Source organism: Mus musculus, chromosome 8 (assembly GCF_000001635.26).
Source record: "Mus musculus strain C57BL/6J chromosome 8, GRCm38.p6 C57BL/6J".
NCBI lineage: Eukaryota > Metazoa > Chordata > Mammalia > Rodentia > Muridae > Mus > Mus musculus.
Genome location: NC_000074.6, coordinates 61,677,241 through 61,694,282, shown reverse-complemented (window position 1 = coordinate 61,694,282; position 17,042 = coordinate 61,677,241). Strand labels below are relative to the sequence as shown.

Genomic DNA, 17,042 nt, shown 5'->3' with positions numbered 1-17,042 from the left:
GCCTCCACACACGAACCTGTTATCCAAGTGGGGAACACTTTCAAGAGAAGCAAAGAAAGCAACCTTGGGTACTTGGCATTACAATTATTGCCGTGTCACAAAATAACAGCTCTGTGATTTTTGTTTAGTTTTGTTCGGCACATCCTATCTTTTTCAGATATTTACTCAGTCACAACCATATGCATATCTTTTTTTTACACAATATTCCTGAAAATTCATATAAAATAAGTCCTGTTTGATTGGATTGGAGTTACAAAAATGGCAAAAATTCTCTCTGCCATCTAAATTTACCCATGCATTTATTTAAAAAATCAAGTCTGACGAGGATGCCATGTATTAAGGGCTGGGAACATGAGCCCTGAACAAAACCAAAGAAACTAATAAAGTGATTACTCAGTCAACTGTTCCATTTTAGTTGGTAACAGGTCCTCACATCACGGTTAGAGGAAGCTCAGAGCAAGTCTAACTTTTTAAAGGAAGAGGGGAAATGGGTATTAGGATAGATCTTATGGATAAAAGGAAGGCAGCCTCAGAAACTGCTGCAGAAGCTGAATGCTCAAAGGCAAAAGCTCAAAAGGCCATGACCACCCTGGCAGAAGCAGGATTTTGTCTGCCACATCCCAGCTCTTGCCTTTATATTCAAATAACTCAAGGACCGGGAAACCAAAGAGCTTTCTTCTTCCTTAGCTATTGGGCTGAGCACACAGCTATATCGCAAGCCCTGTGATGGGCAGACAGAATCTGTATTCACTGAACAAACTGCCAAGTTAGCTCCAAGAAACTCTGTCTCAAGGGAACCAGGCAGAGGGTGGGGACAGAGCTGGAGACCTGATGTCCCTTTCTGCACACTCACATGCACACACACACACACACACACACACACACACACACACTCAATGCTGCTGGAAGCCTATAACCCAGAGGCAGCCACTGCCTGAGGATGTTTTCCAGGAAATTTAAAAACAAACAAACAAACAAACAAACAAACAAAAAACCCCACAACACTGTTTATTCCCTGTGATGCCAGCATAACTGAGCCAAGGTATCTCCTTGTGCATTTGAGAACCATTGTCTCTCAGGATATTGGGAGCAACGCTAATTAGACTCTTAAGCATGGAGAAACTCTTGTTTCCAGACTTAAATCTTTCATTACCTCCCTTTGCACCACGCTCCCTATGTGGTTAATGTGGAAAACCAACAGGCCAACTGTAGAGGCTTTGTCCTCCAGCAGTGAGCAGCACCTGGTGCCAGCCCAGGAGCCTGCTTGGAGAAGTTAAGCTGAGAGACTAATTAGCCATATTCTTGAGATCAGACATGAAGGAACGAGAGCTTTGGACCCGTCTGTCTAACACCTTTTAGAGAGCAAATATTCTAGCTTTTATTTACTCTCCTCCTCTTATGTCCACATTTAACTCATCTGTAGCTGCATGTATTCCATTAAAAACAAAGACAAACAACCCCTGCAGGTCTCTTGTGCCATTCCTGTTGTCTCTCCCATGCACAGTGACTAATCATGCAGATGTGGAGGCTCCAGCTTGACTTGTTACCACACTCTCTACCCACTTCAACTGGAAAGCCAGGACTGCACAACACTGTCAGAACTTACAAGGTGACCTCCCAGGCTGCTGTCCTTCTGTCCTTTTCCTTCTATTCAGTGAACATTCGTAATCAAATAAGTATGTCCTTTAAATGTGTCAGTGTCTTTGAAACCCACATCTCAAGCCCTTCCCTAATATTCTCGAACATTCCCTGAGCCCGGCTCCCAGTAACCTGGGAGCCGGGCTCAGGGCTATGGAACAGTACTGATTTACTATGTTCACATTTCATGACTTATTTGGGGCAGTGAGGCCACACCTGTGGACCTCAGAGAACACTTGAAGAGTTGGTTTTCTCTTCCCTCCAATTGGCCTCCAAGGACTGAATGTGTACCATCAGGCTTGCACCTGCCACCTCTACCCTCAGCCATCTTGCCAGCCTCAGGAGACATAGCTTTTTGACTGCTGTTCCAATGGTGGTTCAAAATGAGTCATCAAAGTGGTGGCCATTTTTTATTTTTCCATACGGGGCAGGGTGTGGGAGGGATCAAAGCCAGACACTTGTTCCTGCTGGGCAAGTGTTCTACCATGGAGTTAAATCTCCAACCTTCCTTTGCAACTACCATTTTTTAAAAGATCTATCTATCTATCTATCTATCTATCTATCTATCTATCTTTCTTTCTATCTATCTATCTATCTATCTATCTATCTATCTATCTATCTATCTATCTACTGTACACTGTTGATGTCTTCAGACAACAGAAGAGGGCATCAGATTCCATTATAGATAGATGGTTATGAGCCACCATGTGGTTTCTGAGAATTGAACTCAGAACCTCTAGAAGAACAGCCAGTGCTCTTAACCACTGAGCCATCTCTCCAGCCCTATAATCAAAATTTTAACACTAAGTTTCATGTTTTCTGTGACATTTGTCGCCACTATGTCTGTGTGCTCTTGCTTATACATATGAGTGCATGAGTATATGTGTATATATACATACACACACATATATCTCTGTGTGTGTGTGTGTGTGTAGTTTGTATGTGCAGGTTGGACATAAACTGTATCTCCTGTTCATTCTAATAAATGTTTTGAAATTCACTTGTTAGAACGTTTCTAAAGACAAAAAGCATACTTAAAAAAAAATCTTGGCTCTATCCCAGACCTGCTTAGTCAGACTCTGGGTGAGTGAAGAAAAGGACTGAGAAATCAGCAAACTTAGCAATCACTGCAGGTGATTCCTCTCAGACAGGCCTGGGAACCACTGCCATAGAGGAATCAACATTCAAAAGCAAAGGATCCTCTGCAGCCAGCCTCCTAAATAAAATCCCTCAACAACAACAGAGAATCATCAGTCTAATCAAGGGCTCAGGCATTCTAGTTTTCAACTTACTCCATTTAAATAATGATGAAGATCCTGGGCATCTATCAAGAGCCAAATTTATTTTCCTAGCCTCTAGATTTTTCTTCTCCTCTGTAAGTAGATTAGCCAATTTTGAAATGCAAAAATGGCTTAAATGTAAATTACAGTCATAGCTTGGCACTCTTCATTCATAGTGTTTGCCATGTTCCCACAGTGCAGCTTGAGATAGGGGATGTTTTCTATTGCAGAGACAGGAAGGTGGGGCTGCCTATTCCTGCCCAGCTGCCTGCTCCTGTAAGGTGATGTTAAAGACACACATTGTTGAAATGTGTTGTGGAATTAGTGTGGAGCCCAAGTTTAAATTCTGAGCATCTTTTGCCTTTTGCTATTGTTAGTGCTACAGCAACCAGAAGCAAAATCCTGCTAACATTTAACTCGGAGAGCTTTGCTATCCTCTTTTTTTTTTTTAATTTTACATGTATACAATTTTTATTTATCAATTAATGGAGATGGGGTGTGGGAAGATGATTGACTTTTTGATCTGTTATTACATTAGTTTTGTTATTAATTTGCTGAGTACTTGCCTGTCTATGTTCTTTGCTATCCTCTTAGGTAAGCATTAAGAACTAGAGAAAGCTCTGCAGCATGCTGTCCATTTATGCCTGCATTCACACTGGGTATTCCAAGTTTGTCTTTTAAAGAACTGTTTTGATCATAAAATGTAAAAGACAAAAACAAAACCATAACTCCCGTGACTTACTGATGAGACCTTGCAGGGTTTCTCAAAGGATGCTTGCCAGCCTCAGGAGTGAGATGAGAGCCAATGTTGCCACCCTCAAGCCTGCTTCTGCAACACAATTCTGTGTTATTATGCTATATTGTCCCAAAAGATGTTTTCATATCATTGGGAAAAAAATTTTAAAAACTCAGGTTGTGATTTTTCAATAGCATATATTTTTCATTGTTTGACTCATGGAATTCTCATGAGGCCATCATTTCATTATTGACTGAAGAACTCAAGCCATCTTCTCATTGAAATAACTATCATTGAGTTCTTGTGAGGTTACTGTACTTTTTGCACATAGTGAAAATAGTCTGTGTATCAAAATAATTATCCCTTTACTATGTTTCTATATGTCCTGTCATAAGCGAAAATGTACAGATATAAGCTAAAATGTGTACGTTTAAGACTCTGTCTTAAATTTAAGGTAAAACCTCATGAAAGTTTCAACACAATTATTTAAGAGGTAGAAAGATAAACACCCATTTGTACCTCTTAAGTTCTATACTGTGTATTTGTATAAATTTTTTATCATGTATGTGTGCCATCTATCCAAAACCTATTTTTCTTTTCCTGAGGTGGAAAATGAAGTGGTGGGGCTGATCTGGGGAGGCTTCTTTGTTTGACTGATTGATTTTGTTTTTGAGACCAGGTCTCATCTAATCTGTGTTAAGGTTGAAAAGCTCGAGACTAGCTTTGAACTCCTGATCCTTCTGCTCACAGCTCCCAAGCAGTGAGCGCTCAGATGTACCCAAAATATAAATTCACAATTTTTAAATATGCAGAAGTCTTAAAAAGGAAAAAAAGGAAGATAATTCAGAAAACCTCATTTAGCTTCATCATTATAGATTGAGTTGGAAGGACTATAATGCTACTAAGAACCAAATGAGGGGAACAAAAATACTTTGCCTTATGGTAATAGAGTAATTATATAATATCTAATATCTGATCAGACTGAAAAGATATTACATAGTCAATCTGCATTTTGATCCCTCCAGAAGTCTGAAAAATATAAACGTCAAAGTGTTCTAATTTTTGAATTGCCCCCCAAAATTTAATTCGTTTCCTAATTCCACCTTATATTTAAAGAGATATTTACATTCAGTAAACTGGAATTTTCTCATAAATCTACCCACTTCCTGCACTGACTTTGAAGGAAACAGAAATGGAAGACTAGGCACACCCTCCTGGCATGTGGACACACCCTTGTGGCAGGTGGGCATTAGGCCTGTAAACTTTGGCTTTGGGAGCCATCTGGCGAATTTCTAATTCGAGTTCTTGTTTCCACATCAACAAATCCCATCCCCTTAAAAATACCAGGTAACTTGCGGCTAGAAATCCTGGATTGTTATCTCACACCTGCAGCAATAGAATATTAAGCAGTGCACTCCTTAACACACTCAGCAAATAGATGGGTGGATTCGGAATGTCTAGGCTCTGTACGTTGGATGGGGTTGCAGGCTTTCTCTCAGAAGTCTTTCTTAGTATCTTAGACCCTCTCATTAGTCAGGCTGTTGGAGCCTTTAATCTATCTTCTTCCCTCTTGCTAGAACTATAGCTCATGTGTTCTCATTCTTCAACAAAGATGGACACTACCCAAGCGACATCTTGTTACATGAATTTCTTTATATTTTGGGAATATCTCAAATCTTTGCCTAACTTGGCATTTCAATGGATACATACATAAGAAACATTCATTACTCTGCTCTTTTAATCTTCTTTGCTGGAACAAAAAAGAAAAGAAAAGTTTATGACAGAAAATATGCTTTCTTAAGTTTTAAATACACAGTATGCTGTTCTCGTTCACCACTGCACAGCTAATCCTTCCAGAACTTTCTCACTTGCATTTTTGCAACTGCATCCACTCTGAGCATAAGCTTCCCATGTCCCTTGTCTTCTGGAGGATGAGTTTGGCTTGTTAAAAGACCTTATCAGTAGAAACTTGTGAAGTTTGTCCTGTCATATTTCTTTACATTTAACCAAATAATATCAATTCTGTGCTTTGTCTTTTTTAAGACTTATGTATTTAATATATATGGGTGCTTTGACTGCACGTTCATCTGCACACAGGAAGAGGGCATTGGATCCCATTATACTGTGAACTGCCATGTGGGTGCTGGGAATTGAACTCAGGACCCCTAGAAGAACATTCAGTGCTTTTAACTTTGTATTAATTAAGCTTTGTCATTGATTCAGTTTGTGTTATAGAATGAATCTAGCTTGGCACACCCCATTTTGACATTGTACGGGAATGTTTTTGTGTCAACTTGACACAGGCTAGTGTCATCAAAGAGGAAGGATACTCAGTTGAGGAAATACCTCCATGAGATCCAGTTGTAAGGCATTTTCTCAATTAGTGATCAATGGAGGAGGGCCCAGCCCTTGGACTGGTGGTCCTTGGTTCTATAAGGAAGCAGGCTGAGCAAGCTAGGATAATCAGCCCAGTAAGCAGCAGCCCTCCATGGCCTCTGCATCAGCTCCTGCCTCCAGGATCCTGCCCTGTCGAGTTCCTGTCCTGACTTCCTTCAATTATGAACAGCAATGTGAAAGTGTAAGCTGAATAAACCCTTTCCTCCACAACTTGCTTTTTGGTCATGGTGTTTCATTGTAGCAATAGAAATCCTAACTTAGACAGACATCTGATTGAATACTAAGATAAAAATAATGGTACCTCAAACTACGTACGGTGATCATATTTATGTATGTCTTTTGAAGCTGTAATTATCTTGTCGAATTAAATAAATAAGTTCTTTGTGTTTGCTTCTGAAGAAAGATTAAGGGGTGCTGGGCTATGGAGAGACTTAGATTATAAAAGGAGAGGCCACTTTTTATCTCTTGCTGTACCTGGTTTATCTTTGTCCTTACTGCTTATGTTTTTATATATAAATGATTCTTTTAGTAAAGAAAAAGAATTCTTGTGAGGTATCACTTTGACCATAGTTAAGACACCCCCCCCCCCCCCCCAGTGTTTGAAAGATAAAATATGTTTGGAGGCAAACTTACTTCTCTTTGTTGATGATGGTTAAGTTGAAAGAAGAAGCCTTATACAAGCCTGAGAGCTGCTTTAAGAGGGTAGCTGGAGGAGGTTGGGCTGACATCACATGACTTCTCAGTTTCCCTCTGACAGATTGTCTTGGTCTCTTTGCTTCCAGAGGAGATCTGCACCCTTGTCATTGCTGAGAGTTTCCCTGAAGATGCAGGCATCTTTACCTGCTCAGCCACAAATGACTACGGCTCAGTGACCAGCACTGCACAGCTTGTTATAACCTCCGGTATGTGGGAATCAAACACACCTGGGCCCTCCTCCCTGGCGTTTGAGTAGTTTCCTAAGACAGGCATCCACTGTCCTAGGAACAGGGCCCAACCCTCAGGAATGTTCATGACCACTCCAAGAGTTACCTTAACAATCAGGTGTCTCATCTGTAAACAAAGGGCTTTAGGGGGTGGGGGGAGGGCGACTATTGGAGGTGGAGGTGACACACAAGGTAACTAACACTCACTAGCTCATGGGGCCAATTTAAAAAAAAAAAATCACCTTCATGCTAAGCTAAGATCTCTTGCCTCAGAAGGTCACCTCTAAGTCAGAGGTGTAGTCATGGTCCTCAGAAGTACAGAGAACCTACAAAAACCTGTCCAAATGTGTCACTGCATAAACCAGGATTTTAACTTGTAAGAGAGGAATGCAAACTAGTGAAATGCGAGAAACAGGGGAAGATCTTAGAAAGCAAATTTCATCACAGTAGTATATTAATGTGAGCAATGAACAACTCTGATATGAAAGATAAAAGAACAGAACACAGGGACATCCAAACTCAAAAACAAATCCACCAGGGAAGACAAAAAGAAGAAATAAAATAGATCTGTACTTTTATTTGTGTTTTTCTGTGACAGTGTTCTGCTCTGCAGCTAGCAGTAGCTGCCTCACCTTTCAAGTGACTCTTACAGAGATTTAAAACTGAGCCCTTTGACCAAGCCTAGCACACAGTAAAACACACAGTAGGTATCAGGGAGAGTGGGTGGCTATTCCACTGCCTGGATGACTAGAACAGCAAGAGATTGGGGGCTAGGTGGCAGCAGAGGCACAATCAAGACAATCTTGGGGATTATAAAGGCCTGTTCATTAAGATAAGTAGGGAAGGGTTCACCTTACTGGGAAGTGGTGGATATCAATGAACACTGTAAGGGCAGTCACTGGAGTTACATAGCAGGCAGTATCCCAGCATATTAATTTCCAGTTGGCTTGGAGAGTGTTCCATCAAATGATCACAGCAGACCCCAAGCAATAAGTACAAAAGCTAGACTCTGTCAGTTTGAGTGGCAAAACCTGGAATCGAAATTTTTTTTCATGTCAGTCTCCTATATGACAAACACTATCAATAATTTTTTTGGTTTTCTGCCTACCTCAATAAGCATTTCTTGGCATACTTAGAAGGTCTGCTGGGCTCTCATAAAATGATTCAGAAAGGGTATGACTTCAAGATATGTCCCCTCTAGAGAAAGCAACCTTTTAAAATCTGTTCTCTACTAAGTTATAATTGAGACGACATAATTTCCTATCTGACATGAAAATTTTCTAAACACTCACAAGAATTTCAAGAATTTCACTTAGATTCAGAACTTTTCTCCCCCCTAGCTTCAGAAGGGATGGCTGCATAAGCCTATTTTAGACCTTGAGCGCTTTCAATGAGAATGGATAGGATGGCCAACAGGATTCTTCATCTGGGGCTGAGAGGATAGAGTACTTAAGTTGACACTATTAGCAATGTCATTATTTGATGATACCATATCTTAAACTCCTAAGGAACTTTGTTAAAGAATCCGTAGGAAGTTTTACTACAGGTGAGCTCAATCCAGGAATGAGGCAAGTAGCATCCAGTCTAAGCAAGGCAATTCTCCCCCATCCTTCCCTAATGACACACAAGAAACTCCCACTGGGTCTATGTCTTAGATAGGGTTTCCACTGCTATAGAGAGACACCATGACCAAGGCAACTCTTATAAATGACAGCATTTAATTGGGGTTGCCTTACTGGTTTTGATGTTCAGTCCATTATCATCATGGTGGTAAGCATGGCAGCGTCCAGGCAGGCATGGCTCTGGAGGAGCAGAGAGTTCTACATCTTGTTCTGAAAGCAAACAGGAGAAGACTGGCTTCCAAGTAGCTATGAGGAAGGGCTGAAAGCCCACCCCCAAAAGTGACACACTTCCTCCAACAAGGCCACACCTACTTCAGCAAAGCCATACCTCCTAATAGTGCTACTCCCTGGGCCAAGCATATTCAAACAACCACAGTCTATGAGTATGAAAAGCATTTGTTGAGCTGGGGCGGTGGTGGCGCATGCCTTTAATCCCAGCACTTGGGAGGCAGAGGCAGGTGAATTTCTGAGTTCAAGGCCAGCCTTGTCTACAGAGTGAGTTTCAGGACAGCGAGGGCTATACAGAGAAACCCTGTCTCAAAAAAAAAAAAAACCTTTGTTGAACGGGTAGCAATTTATTATTTTTCCTCTGCCACCCTCCTTTCTTAGCCAACAACGAGAACTGTAGTTACGACTCAACAGGAGAACCCAACAGTGATCACTTCCAACACTTTCCACCTCCCCCTCCGATCCTGGAGACAGGCTCCTATGAGCTGGCATCCCAGAAACCATCTGAAATCCAGCAGGTGAACAGCCCCAATTTAGGATTTAGCATGGCAGCTCTTCAAATGCAATTCAACACTGCAGAGAGGGAGACCAACGGAGTCCATCCCAGCCATGGAGTCAACGGGCTGATTAATGGCAAAGCTTATGGCAATAAATCTCCTCCAACACCAACTGCCCTGCTTTCACCCACTAAGGAACCACCGCCACTCCTTGCCAAACCCAAACTGTGAGTATTTCTGCATGGCTTTATAATACTTTCCATATCCCTGTGCAATTTCCTCTCCGTTTAGAAAAAAGCTTTCTCCAGGACCAGAAGGTGTGGTACAACTCTCCTTCTGCTGGCAAGTTGTCCTTAGCTGGCTGCTGAGTTTGGTCCTTCAAAATTACAAAGAATGCTTAAAATAAAGAAGGTAAAGAGTCCTCTGCTGGAAGCCAGGACTGGTTATGGCTGTGAAAGTGTGAGGGGCACTGCCTCCCAGTTTGCAGCAGGGTGTAACTGCTCTCCAGGCAGGATGGAGAAGGGAACTCCTTGGAGTCCTCTATTAAACCAAGGGCAAACTTTTCAACTGGAGGAATCAGTATGAAGCACAGATGTGAACAGAAGGAGGAAAGTAGAAAGGAAGAATGGGAACCCAGTGGCTTATCCTGGCCAGGAGACAGAAAGCAGAGACAGGCTTGTCAGGCAGAGGAGTGGCCATCACACCTCAGCCTCCTCAATCTGTGGAAGTCCATGAACCACACGTTTCCACCATTCACGTTTTATTTCTATTATATTATTCTCTCAGGGTAATAAGTCTTGCATGAGCTGTTTCCATTGGCACTATTGCAGCAAGCATTGTCACAAATGCAGCCATTACAAAGTGGGAGAGAGAGACAGGGCTAGAACTCAAAGATTCTCTACCGTGGCAGAACAGGTCTTAATTGTTCCCTAAGATGGGTCGGTGGAAATGTATACATTCCCTACTGGATCACATTTCCATGAGATGAAACTGCTCCGTACAGGAAAGCCCCTGGGTTCCCTGTGATGTCTGATGGCTTTGACTTGGAATAGAAAGGCTTCTTCACACCTGAGTTCTTTGCTTCCTTAATAGAAAATACTGAATGCTCTTGGGTCTGTGATCAGCTGGTCTGTTAGCAATGTTAGAGTTGCTTAGAAGCTTGAACCGGAACAACATCTTACTTTTACACATTGCTGTATTGTTTGCGAAGGGATTTCATGGACCGCTGCCAGATGTAAACCAACTCAAAGAATACCTCACCAAGCGGGGAGGCAGTTTTATAAAATCAACCTGATGGCAGTCTTAGGAGTTGATTGTAGCAAACTACCCACTGCTACCCACCATTTCATTTTGCATTTTTCTGGTGCCTCTGTTTAAGGTGGTAGAGATACTGACCAGGATTATGTATAACATTATGAAAGTCCTGTGTTCTCACTGAGAAGATAAAATGAGCTTGAAAAAAAAGAAAAGAAAAGAAAAGAAAAGAAGGAAGGAAGGAAGGAAGGAAGAGAGATGGAAGGAAGGAATGAAAGAACAAAAAAAGAAAGAGGGAAAGAGAAAGAGAGAGAAAAGGAAAGGAAAAGAAAAGAAAAGAAAAGAAAAGAAAAGAAAAGAAAAGGCATTCATAAAAAGAGATTTACAGTCTTAGAGTATCAGCCATAAAATTAATTGCTACTACTGACTTGCTTCATGTTTGCATTTTAATTCTGTATTTGTAGTACCTTTACTGAAGCAGAGACCACTTACTTCTTTGGGGAAGGGCAGATGTGTTTAATGAGGAGGTCTTGACTGTGTTCTTGGTCTGGTGGAGTGTTTCTCCTCTAATGGTCCTCATAAATTGGGTATAAATCACAGGAGAGTAAACAGGAGGACTAGTTTGCCGGCATTTACACCCTTCCTTATCTCAGGCATTTCAGCAGTGCTTCAGCTTAGCTTTCAGCTCTATGGCTGTGCTCGCCAGTATGATGGGGCCTTATCTACAAAAACAAAACAAAACAAAACACAAATAATAATTCTGTAGTTATTAAAAGGTTGAGTAGCACAAGAACAAGTTTCAAAGGTGATGACATAATTTGCTTAAATGGTATCTTCTCAGAGGCAAGCATGGAGAAAGGACCATAAAGTCATCTTAGTGACTATTTGTTTCATTCTAGCTTCATACCAAATAAGTCTATTACTGGGTCTTTTCTCTACAAACAATGCCTGTAGCATCAAATTGCAGAGACTCAGTATTTTTTTAAAAATTATCTTTCAAAGGTGTAGTTGTGCCTGATATCCGTATGAAATTTGTGAGTAGCAGACTCAGCAGGTATGGCAGAGGATCAAGGAATGGCCAATCATGTGTGTTCCTGAGCTTAACTCCTAAATCAACCAATCAATGCAGAAATCACAGTGTGCCATTTCCAAGCCCCATCTATTTCCCTCCTCTTCTGTCTTCCTCTTCTTCCTTGTGGACAGAAGGTACAATCAAAACGTATACAGCCAGCAACATGAGAAATCAAAGGCAGTGGGGGGTTAATGAAGAATGATGCTTACACCCAGAAACAAGCAGGTCAGCAAATAAAAAGCTTACTTTCCAATGGAGTGCCAAAAATACACACATGTCCATAAAAGTCCGTGACTGTTGATATGAAGTGATTGAAAACATTTTTCCATGTTAGTTCAACCGTTCTCTTTGCTCCTATTCTTTCTCTAGTCTCTAAAACAAAAAATGAAAATAGGACTACTATTTCCTGTGTTGAAGTAAAAATGAATTCTGGTTGAATCAGTCTTTTATGTAATTATATTTACCACTTTTGCAGTAATATAAAATTTTGTCTTTATCTCTACCCACCTTTAGATACTCCATTGTTTCTGAAAAACTTGTCTCAAGGGAGAGATATACCGTAAAAATTCTTTCACAGCACATATCCTAGTTGGACTTAACCATCAACTTAACATAGCTAAGATTAATTTTAGAGAGACATTGCCTGGATTAGACCAGCCTAGCAGTGTGTCTGTGAGAAATTATCTTGATTGCTAATTGATGTAGGAGGGCCTAGCCCGCTTTGGGTGATACTTCCCTGGGCAACTGGTCCTTGGTGTAAAGGAAAACTAGCTAAGCATAAGCCTGAGAAGCCAGCAAGTAGCTTTCCATCGTTTCTGGTTCATGTTCCTGCTTGAGTTCCAGTCCTAACTTCCCTCAGTGATGAATTATGGCCTGTCAGCTAAAATAAACCTGTTCATCTCCTAACTTGTTTCTGCACATGATGTTTGTCCCAGAAACCAAATGAAACTACAACAGTACGGTAGCCAGTATTTTAAGACTAAATTTATGTCTTCATATAGTCGGTAACTGTTTTAAGTATAGAATTGGTTTTTTGCTGCATATACAAGAATTAGAGATGGTGTGTGTGTGAGAGAAACGGGGAAATAGTAACTAGTGTCAGTCCTTATCAGCAACTTAACTGTACCAGGCTTTCTATGTTTGGAAGCTCTTTATGGGTCCCCTCCACTCCTACACATGCATTGAAGTACAAGTTGTTCCTTTGCCTGGAATGTTCTACGCTTGGAATGTGATAAAAAGCTGGCCTCTTCTTGCCTATCATATCTCAACTTAATGTCATCCCCTTCCCCAGCCACCCAATCTAAAGCAGCACAGTTGCTTCTGCTAGTCATTTACTTGCTATTGCCTTCGTAGTTTGATGTCCCTCTGAGAGTAGGGACCTTCACTGCCTTTATTTGGTCTTATGTAATAGATGTTCATAAATATTTTTGAATGAATAAAACAAGAGGAAAACAAGAAATGAGAGAAAGAGCTCCCAATTTTAAAGCCACCTCATTTGTTCCACTTAATTTTTCTGTAAATATTTCCAGGACCTCTATTTTTCAAACATCACTAGTTGTTCTCCTTTATAAAACATCTCTCTAACTGCTATTTTTTTTTGTCTCTTCATCTGTTAATAACTGAATGGATGTGAAAAAATTCAGCAAAGTCCCATGTGAGGACCTGTAGAAGTCACTCACTTGGTTGAGTATTTAGCTGCCATGTGTTGTGATAGAACCACAGCTCGTGTCTGCACAGACCACACCAAACCAATACAGTTCCATGCAAAAGAGGTTTATTGTGGGGGAAGGGGACAAAAAGTGGAAACGAGACAAAAGGAGGAAAGAGAGTGAAGATCAAGAGAATCTGCCTTTTATTTAGGCTGTGATGTAACCGCTCGTAGGTAAAGGTGGGAAGTAAACCAGATGGATGCTGGGAATGTGGGAATGTATGGCAATTGCCATGGCAACACATGTACCGGTCTCTGTCACCTATGGGTGACATCACTGCCATCTCTGGATTTGGAGGTGACCTGTAACCATAAAGCCAGTTCCTGATACCAATACCATTCACAAAGCCCTGATTTCTATCTATAACCAGCATCAAAATGGGCATGAATTCCTGTGCCTGTGATCCTGGCACTAAGAAGGTAGAGGCAGGAGGATTAGAGATTCAAGGTCCTCTTCAGCTACATTGCTAGTCAAGACCAGCATGGGCTTGACCTAAACAAGAGACCTTATCTATAGATAGATAGATAGATAGATAGATAGATAGATAGATAGATAGATAGATAGATAGATAGAGCGAGCAGTGGGTAGAATCCGTGTGCAAGCCTAAGTTCAGACCTCCTGAACCCATGTAAAGTACCAACTATGGTGATAATCTTCTGGAACCTCAGAATTAGAGCAGGGAATGGAGACAGGTGGTCCATGAAACTCGTTGGCCAGAAAGTCTAGCTAAATAATGAGCTTTGGGTTCAGTTAAAGACCCTGTCTCAGAAAGAAATATGAAGAAAAATCAAGGATAAATATCTGCTATTAACCTACACCTTTGACTTCTATATACAAAAACATGCATGTGACACATCCATACTAACACATACAACACACACACATACACACACACAAGTAGGGGGCATAGAATAAATGCAAACTTATTTCTCACATACTAGAATCATAGTAGAAAAATTCATCCAGTTACTTAACTCCTTTCTTCATTTTTCCAGTGTTCTCATTTGATTGATGCCTTGCTTTAACCCATTGGGGAGAAAATGAGCCATCTGAAAAGAGGAGGAGACAGGTCCAGCCTCTAGCAAACACTTACAGTGTTAGTTGGCCGGGATACAGTCAAACTGCTGTTTCAAGGTGTTCCTACATGACATATTAACAGCCCATCAGATTACAGGCTCTGATGAAGGGCTGCAGGCTTCTGTGCTACTCCCTTCCTGGCCTGTTTATGTTGGACCAAAGCTCAAACTTCACTGTGTGGCTTGGGTGGCATAATTTAAAAAGCTGAACATTTTTCCATCCTTTAACCTCTCCTAGTTAGGGTTCAAGATCTCATTATATCACCCCTTGACAATAGAACAAAATTGGCTTCCCAGACTCTGCTTACCATAAGCCTTACCTGGTAGATTCAAAAGCAAAACAAAACATGACGGGTAAGGAGAGTGAAGGGAAGCAAAGCCATGTAGAGAAAAGTATGTGCTGCAAATTGTCTAAAATCTGTGGCCATCAGGCCACAGTGAAAAGATGCTTAAACGCACAAGGATATACTCTAAACCCAGAACATGTTCTTTTCTAATATTTTGAGTGCCTACAAAATACTGGGAAATTCTGGACTCAAAGATGAAAGAGGTAAGAGCATTACCTTTGAGTGACCTATAGCCTAGTGATTGCCAGGATGATTTTGGTAAGAAAACACACACACACACACACACACACACACACACACACACACACACACACACACACACCCTTTTAACTTGATACAGAAATAACTGTGAATTTGAACTCAGTGCAGTCCAAAAATACTTTTCTTCTCGGGTCAACATTTACAAGGTGAATTATTTTACCTTTGGTTTTAAAAATTCAGTATGTATCAGCTTAGGTTTCTACTTAAGTGACTTTTATTGTCTTCAAAGAATAGTCAAAGAGCAGTTTAGTAACAGTAAAACTGAAAAACATAAAACCCAAGGGACCTTCAGAATAATATTAGAGGGAAAATGGAGCAGAAACATTAGATGCAGAAATAAAATCACACATACACACACACACACTCACCCAACAGGATCAGGAAGTGGATCAGAGATGATGAATGGCCCCAGGTAGACCAGCTGGCCATACAGCCTCTTTATAAATACCCTGTGGTGACAACTTTACATTAATAGTGTTAGTGTTGGATCTCTTCTGAAACAACCCCTCCCTGAGGCGGGAAGCCTAATCAAGAAACTTCCTGAAGTATGAACTTTTAACTAAGAAATAACATTTGGATATGGTTTTTCCCCTAATTTTTTCATGAAAATACTGGCTCTAATGCAGTGTTACATTCATAGCACAGGATCATACTACTCAGATCTGAGAGTCTCTTGCTGACTTCAGTGTGTAAGTGCATTTCCATGAGTCTGAATCCTTATTTGGTAGCTCAGAGTCTTACTTAGTGTGTATTAAATGCCCACAGGTGCCCTATCTCTGTCAGAAGCAGTACTCAACCACCACCTCCCCAAAACCACAATTTATTCAACCTCAAATATTTGGTGGTTTTCATAAAAGAACACAGGATGGTAATATTCTTCAACATTTCCATTTCATCTTATCTAAAGATGTATATGACTTCCTTTGGTAAATACAAAGTTGAAAACATAGTACCTTCCTGATGAAGAAATTTTTAATGGGGAGATAGCAAAGATAAAGCTACATAAAAATATGACAAAGCATTGGGTAAGGGAGATGGCTTAACAGTTCAGAGCACTTGTGGTTCTTACTCAGCCATTCATAATTCTAGATTTAAGGGATCTGGTCTCCTTGGGTACTACCACGCACACTTGTGGTATATACACACATGCAAGCAAACATGCATACACATAAGATTAATTAAAAAGTCTTTTGAATTATGAGGACCAAATTAAACTATTGTGAATAATGAGTAAAGGTGAAGAATATAGATGAGGTAGGTAATTCTTATTCCCAACAAAGGAGAACATATTTGGAAGTAATAGAGACTCATATTAAACTCAGTGCACCCTTTCAGCAGCTTTGTATCAGCCTGCATTGGCATTTAGAGGGTAGAAACAGAGAATGTGTACAGTTGGCAAGCCTGGAACTATAAGGGTGTGGCTATACTGAATTTGAATATCCTTAAAGAGTGCCATTAAAAACATCACACACGCAGTGCACAGAGTCAGAGAAGACAAAAAGATAAAGGGGGAAGCCTTGCAAATAGAAGCGGCTAAGATTCCAAGTTAATGAATGCTATACCAAGAGCACAGCTTCTTCAAGGCAGGGTGAGATTGAAAGCCATGGAAAGGAATACCAGTGAAGATCAAAGTGGGGTGGGAGGACTAGCTGAGTTCACAATCCACAGACAAGCGTCCCCCAAGAACTTAAGTGGGAAGTTCAAGTGGAAATGAAGGTCACAGGCGTACGGGAAATTGTCCAGCAGATCAAAAAGCTAGGGGGAACATTGGCATGGGTGGTGGCCAAGGGTGATGGCACAAGTCCAAAAGCTAAATAGCAAACTCATTGAGAAAAGTGAGGAACAGCCAAGGTTGTTGATGACAACAGGAAAGCGAGTGATTATAGGTGGAGCTCAGGAATTTCACAGGCGAAGCACACACTGAGTGATGATAGCAAGTGATTCTAAGGGTGACTGTAGGAAGCATGTAGCAGGCAGAAAGTGCCTGTTCAGGGGACCCAAA

The 17,042-nt window shown here is 40.9% G+C and overlaps 1 protein-coding gene and 2 long non-coding RNA genes across 9 annotated transcripts in view; 1 reads left to right on the top strand and 2 right to left on the bottom strand.

Moving 5' to 3' along the window:
- The window catches only part of Palld (palladin, cytoskeletal associated protein), a 391,277-nt gene that overhangs the window by 208,425 nt on the left and 165,810 nt on the right, over nt 1-17,042 (top strand). For all 7 annotated transcript variants that reach the window (NM_001293772.2, XM_011242242.3, XM_006509503.3 and 4 more), the window contains 2 exons: nt 6,834-6,953; nt 9,206-9,548. In NM_001293772.2, coding sequence (NP_001280701.1) covers nt 6,834-6,953; nt 9,206-9,548 — 463 coding nt within the window. The remainder of the gene's footprint in view (nt 1-6,833; nt 6,954-9,205; nt 9,549-17,042) is intronic.
- Nucleotides 1,843-8,742, bottom strand: Gm51576. Its single transcript, XR_003947554.1, has 3 exons — nt 8,711-8,742; nt 6,685-8,005; nt 1,843-5,404 (listed from the first exon to the last, which is right to left on the bottom strand). It is a non-coding gene; the product is annotated as a predicted gene, 51576 (long non-coding RNA).
- Nucleotides 9,537-17,042, bottom strand: part of Gm51575 — a 39,879-nt gene continuing 32,373 nt past the window's right edge. The window contains exon 3 of the long non-coding RNA XR_003947553.1: nt 9,537-11,297. This is a non-coding gene — a long non-coding RNA (predicted gene, 51575). The remainder of the gene's footprint in view (nt 11,298-17,042) is intronic.